The sequence below is a fragment of the Galeopterus variegatus genome, unplaced genomic scaffold (assembly GCF_000696425.1).
Source record: "Galeopterus variegatus unplaced genomic scaffold, G_variegatus-3.0.2 Scaffold1721, whole genome shotgun sequence".
Lineage (NCBI taxonomy): Eukaryota > Metazoa > Chordata > Mammalia > Dermoptera > Cynocephalidae > Galeopterus > Galeopterus variegatus.
The window spans coordinates 216,636-222,350 of record NW_007727832.1 but is presented as its reverse complement, the minus strand read 5'-3'; the positions used below and the strand labels follow the sequence as shown (position 1 = coordinate 222,350).

Here is a 5,715-nt window from a genome sequence, read left to right as displayed (position 1 = left end):
GGGAGCGCCACCGCACTCCCAAGTGGCGCACTGTAGCAGTGCGCCACCGGGCCGGCCCATGTTTTGTTTTAAACTCTTATGAAAATGGAACTAAAACTGTGCAAGTCTGTGGGTTTGTCTGAGTCATTTTGGCTCCTCCCAGATGTTTTTGCACATGGACTTTCCTTGGTCATTAACTTCCAAGCGTCTGTAACTGCTGTGTATATTGGATCCCTGTTTATCCTCTTTGCTTAGAACTCTGTAAGCATCACTACACTGCCACTTCTATTTAAGATCTGCGATTTTCAGGCCCTGGCTCCACATTAGAATCATCTGAAGGCTTAGGGAAAAAAAAAACAAGAAATGAACAGTGAATGCCTGGCCCTTCCCAGAACAAATGAATGAGAAACCTGGGCTGGTCTGGTTGGGTCCCGGTGGTTCTGAGCTCCCCTCGGTTCCTCCAAGGGGCATCCTGGGGTCAGCTGGCTGCAGTCCTCTCGAGGTAAACTGGTTTTGTCCTGCCTAGAAGCCTGTGGCATTTTCTCCTTTACCTGTGGAATTTGAAGATTTCACCAGTGATGTCTAGGCATGCTTATTTTTTTCCCAGCTGTCTGGCCCGTCTCACGCTTTTGTATCTGAGGATCTGTCTCTCTCGAGCGCGCGCCAGCACACTCCTGCAGTAGCAGGTACTGCCTGTCACCTCCTGAAGTCTCACGGGCATCGATTTTCCTAGATCCGTCCTCAATGTCTTTTATCTACTTCCTAAAACATCCATCATTTTGGATTTTGCTCTGAATTCTGGGGAGGATTCCTCAAACTGGAGTGTTTGTTCACAAATTCAGTTTTCATTTGTCTGTTTGGTACCCTTTTTGTTTAGATGATTGATTATATTTTTTAATTCCAAGTATCCTTTTCCCTAACACTTTGTTCTCATTTACTGATGCAACGTCCTCTAAAATCTCATTCAGAATGCCACCTGGCGCATGCTCTCTCTGTGTCGGTGGCTGGGTTTGCTCTGTCTGTCCAGCCCTGTCTCTTGTGTCTGGAGATCGCCCAATGGTGACTCACATTTTGACGTGAAGGTTTAGTGCCTGTGGGGCTTTGCCTCCCTCCCAGATGAGGCGGATGACTGTAGACATTCTCAAGGGGCCAAACCCCATGTCTCACCTAAGGGACAGTGGCCCCATGGTCAGGGCTGGGACCACTGCCCGCATGTTTAGTGCTCAGAGGGGAAAACAGTGCTGTATGATACAATCCTTGCTTGGTGGAGAGGCTTCTGCTCCTGCCCTCTGCTGATTTCCAGAAAGCACACAAAGTCCACGAAGATGTCTGGATCTTTCCAGAAGCCCCGCCACTCCTTGGACTCTGCCTCAGCTCCAGGGCTCCCCGGCCAGCAGGGGTGAGCAGGGGCTGGGGGCTGGGTGTGTGTCCCCTCTTTCAGGTTGGTCTAAATTCTGCTATATCTGGAGAAGCGCTCTTTAGTTTCAGCATGGATGTCACGTTCTTCCCTTTTTGGTGTTTTCTGTTAATTTGGCGATAACTGGTGAGAGGTTCTTGATAAAGGCCCACTTACCCTAACTCTGAACATTCCAGAAGCCTCTCCTGCATTTCTCAGGGTTCAAAATGCGTCTTCCGAGAGCACCTGGGATGGACTTCAGATTCTGTCAGGTTTTTTCCCCATTATAATAGTAACAGAATTGATAAAGTTGGCAACATCAAAAAGCACAAAGCTGGGCCGGCCCAGTGGCGCACTGCTACAGTGCGCCGCTTGAGCGCTCCCGCCGAGGGTTTGGATCCCACATACAGACCGGCCGCTCACTGGCTGAGCGAGGNGCTTGGTGGAGAGGCTTCTGCTCCTGCCCTCTGCTGATTTCCAGAAAGCACACAAAGTCCATGAAGATGTCTGGATCTTTCCAGAAGCCCCGCCACTCCTTGGACTCTGCCCCAGCTCCAGGGCTCCCCGGCCAGCAGGGGTGAGCAGGGGCTGGGGGCTGGGTGTGTGTCCCCTCTTTCAGGTTGGTCTAAATTCTGCTATATCTGGAGAAGCGCTCTTTAGTTTCAGCGTGGATGTCACGTTCTTCCCTTTTTGGTGTTTTCTGTTAATTTGGCGATAATTGGTGAGAGGTTCTTGATAAAGGCCCACTTACCCTAACTCTGAACATTCCAGAAGCCTCTCCTGCATTTCTCAGGGTTCAAAATGCATCTTCCGAGAGCACCTGGGATGGACTTCAGATTCTCTCAGGTTTTTTCCCCATTATAATAGTAACAAAGAATTGATAAAGTTGGCAACATCAAAAAGCACAAAGCTGGGCTGGCCTGGTGGCGCACTGCTACAGTGCGCCGCTTGAGCGCTCCCGCCGAGGGTTCGGATCCCACATACAGACCGGCCGCTCACTGGCTGAGCGAGGTGCGGGCGAGCCACCGAGGGTTGCGATCCCGTTGCCGGTCCTGGGCCAGTATGGGCACGACACTGAGGGTTGCAATCCGTTGCCGGTCACAAAAAAAGACAAAAAGGAAAAAAAAAAAAAAGCACAAAGCTGGAATAATCTGCGGCCGCATGAGGAAGCCACTGTTGACTGTCACCTACATCCTCTGCACTGCGTAGCTTTATTAATAATGTTGCATGTAACGTGACCGAGTCGCTGCAGCCTCTGACCCAGAGCTACTGGATTTCCCACTAACCTGCCTCACAACACTGGGCCCCACCCTTGCTCCAGGCTTCCGGCCCCTCACAGCGGCCTCACCTGTGCGTCTCCACCTACCTACACCTGCCCGCCTCTGCGCTCTCGCCTTCTGGACTCGCCCATCTCTGGACCTCTGCAGCCCGCCTCTCCTCTCCCGTTTATGTGTCACCACACCCCGACCGACGGTGGCCGGTTTCAGCATCTGCTGCCTGGCCCACTTAGGTGCCTTCTCAGATATTTGTGTGCTTGCCCTTCTTAAAAAGGGTGGGAAGCCCTCCGGGACCCGCAATGGCACGTGGAGGTGTACACGCGAGGATGCCTCCGGGGATGCGGGGACGCCCCTGAGGATGCAGTGGCCCGCGAAGGTGCCCCCTGGGGACGCGCTGGCACACGGGGATGCGCGCCCGGGGATGTGGTGGCACGTGGCAACGCCCCTCTGGGATGCAGTGGCAAGCGGGGATGACCCCCCGGGATGCGGTGACACGCGGGGGTGACCACGGAGATGACCCCGGGGACGCGGTGGCATGTGGGGACAACCCCCGGGGATGCGGTGGCACGAGGGGATGACCCCCCGGGGACGTGATGGCACACGGGGATGACCCCGGGGACGTGGTGGCATGCGGGGTCGACCCCCTGGGATGTGGTGACATGCAGTGGCACTCGGGGATGACTCCCCGGGGATGCGGTATAGCACGTGGGGACGCACCCAGGGACGCGTTGGCACGCGGCGACATCCACCCAAGGACGCTGTGGCACGCGGTGACGCCCCCTCAGATGTGGTGGCATGCAGGGACGACCCTGGGGACGCGGTGGCACGCAGGGATGACCCCCTGGGATGCAGTGACATGTGGGGATGACCGCGGGGATGACCCCTACGGACACGGTGGCACACGGGGATGACCCCCCCGGGATGCGGTGGGAAGCGGGGACGACCCTGGGGACGGGTGGCACGCGGGGACGACCCTGGGGACGCGGTGGCACACGGCACGTGGAGCTGCCTTACGCTTCCTGCGCTCGTCGCTGGCGGCCGCGCAGGTCTTGTCGTAGAGCAGGCGCACGCTCCGCAGCTCCTCCTCCTTCTGCCGCCTCTGGCACGCGGTAGTGGAGTGGCGGTCGTGGCTGGTNCCCCTGCCCGCCTCTGCGCTCTCGCCTTCTGGACTCGCCCATCTCTGGACCTCTGCAGCCCGCCTCTCCTCTCCCGTTTATGTGTCACCACACCCCGACCGACGGTGGCCGGTTTCAGCATCTGCTGCCTGGCCCACTTAGGTGCCTTCTCAGATATTTGTGTGCTTGCCCTTCTTAAAAAGGGTGGGAAGCCCTCCGGGACCCGCAATGGCACGTGGAGGTGTACACGCGAGGATGCCTCCGGGGACGCGGGGACGCCCCTGAGGATGCAGTGGCCCGCGAAGGTGCCCCCTGGGGACGCGCTGGCACACGGGGATGCGCGCCCGGGGATGTGGTGGCACGTGGCAACGCCCCTCTGGGATGCAGTGGCAAGCGGGGATGACCCCCCGGGATGCGGTGACACGCGGGGGTGACCACGGAGATGACCCCGGGGACGCGGTGGCATGTGGGGACAACCCCCGGGGATGCGGTGGCACGAGGGGATGACCCCCCGGGGACGTGATGGCACACGGGGATGACCCCGGGGACGTGGTGGCATGCGGGGTCGACCCCCTGGGATGTGGTGACATGCAGTGGCACTCGGGGATGACTCCCCGGGGATGCGGTATAGCACGTGGGGACGCACCCAGGGACGCGTTGGCACGTGGCGACATCCACCCAAGGACGCGGTGGCACACGGTGACGCCCCCTCAGATGTGGTGGCACGCAGGGACGACCCCGGGGACGCGGTGGCACGCAGGGATGACCCCCTGGGATGCAGTGACATGTGGGGATGACCGCGGGGATGACCCCTAGGGACACGGTGGCACACGGGGATGACCCCCCGGGATGCAGTGATACATGGTGGCAGGCGGGGATGACCCCCCCGGGATGCGGTGGGAAGCGGGGACAACCCTGGGGACGGGTGGCACGCGGGGACGACCCTGGGGACGCGGTGGCACGCGGGGATGACCCCCCCTGGGGATGCGGTGGCACACGGCACGTGGAGCTGCCTTACGCTTCCTGCGCTCGTCGCTGGCGGTCGCGCAGGTCTTGTCGTAGAGCAGGCGCACGCTCTGCAGCTCCTCCTCCTTCTGCCGCCTCTGGCACGCGGTAGTGGAGTGGTGGTCGTGGCTGGTCTCCAGCTGCATCTGCAGGCGGGCCAGCTGCTGCTGCACCCCATAGAGATTCACCCCCAGCTCCTGCCGCTGGATTTGGCTTTGCTTGGTGGCCACGCCCTGCACCAAACACAGAAACAGGGTCACCGGGACACAGACACTCAGCTGGGGCGGAGGCCGGGCCAGATACGCACCAGCTCTTGAAGTTCCAGCTTCAGCTTTTCTATCTGCCGGGTGAGGTGGCTCTTCAGGGCAGCCTGGAATCTCATCATGAGCGGCTAAAACAACAGAAAACCACCTGGGTTACTCTCCTGTGCCAGCCAGGGCTCGGCCTAGGTTGCTACAGCTCTCTCTCCAGGACGGGGAAGGTTGGGGCAGAATGTCAGGGATGACCCCTATGACGGGTGCCCCCACTTCTGTCTGGGATCCTTACTCTGGAAGCCACAACTGAAAGGCGCCTCATGGTCTCATCCCTGGCACTGCAGAACTTGAGTGGGTATTTTGACAAAATGGTGGTGGGGTGGGGCGGTCATCCTGGTTTTCTTGGGGGGTGATGAGCAGTGGCCCAAGGATGCCAGCATCCAATGAGTGTTCAGTCTTCCCTGCACACCCCCTGGGTCCTTCCTGCAGCTACCTGGGGCACCACAGCTTTCCAAATGGGTTAATCAAATCAAAATTTGTCTTTGCTGTTTGCCAGAGGGGCAGGGCAAGGAGCTACACTGGTTGGCACACTCCAGGCAGTGGCTCTTGACAGGGGTGGTTTTGCCCTCACGTCCGCTCCCAACATTCGACGTCTGCAGACATTTTTGGTTGTCACAGCTGGGGTGGGG

General features: G+C 58.8%; 1 protein-coding gene across 1 annotated transcript in view; it reads right to left on the bottom strand.

Annotated features, from left to right (window-relative positions):
- CCDC40 (coiled-coil domain containing 40) overlaps positions 1 to 5,715 on the bottom strand; it is a 60,725-nt gene that overhangs the window by 39,060 nt on the left and 15,950 nt on the right. Inside the window, exons 4-5 of the mRNA XM_008578578.1 lie at positions 5,080 to 5,163; positions 4,786 to 5,005 (exon numbers count right to left, since the gene is read on the bottom strand). Coding sequence (XP_008576800.1) covers positions 4,786 to 5,005; positions 5,080 to 5,163 — 304 coding nt within the window. The remainder of the gene's footprint in view (positions 1 to 4,785; positions 5,006 to 5,079; positions 5,164 to 5,715) is intronic.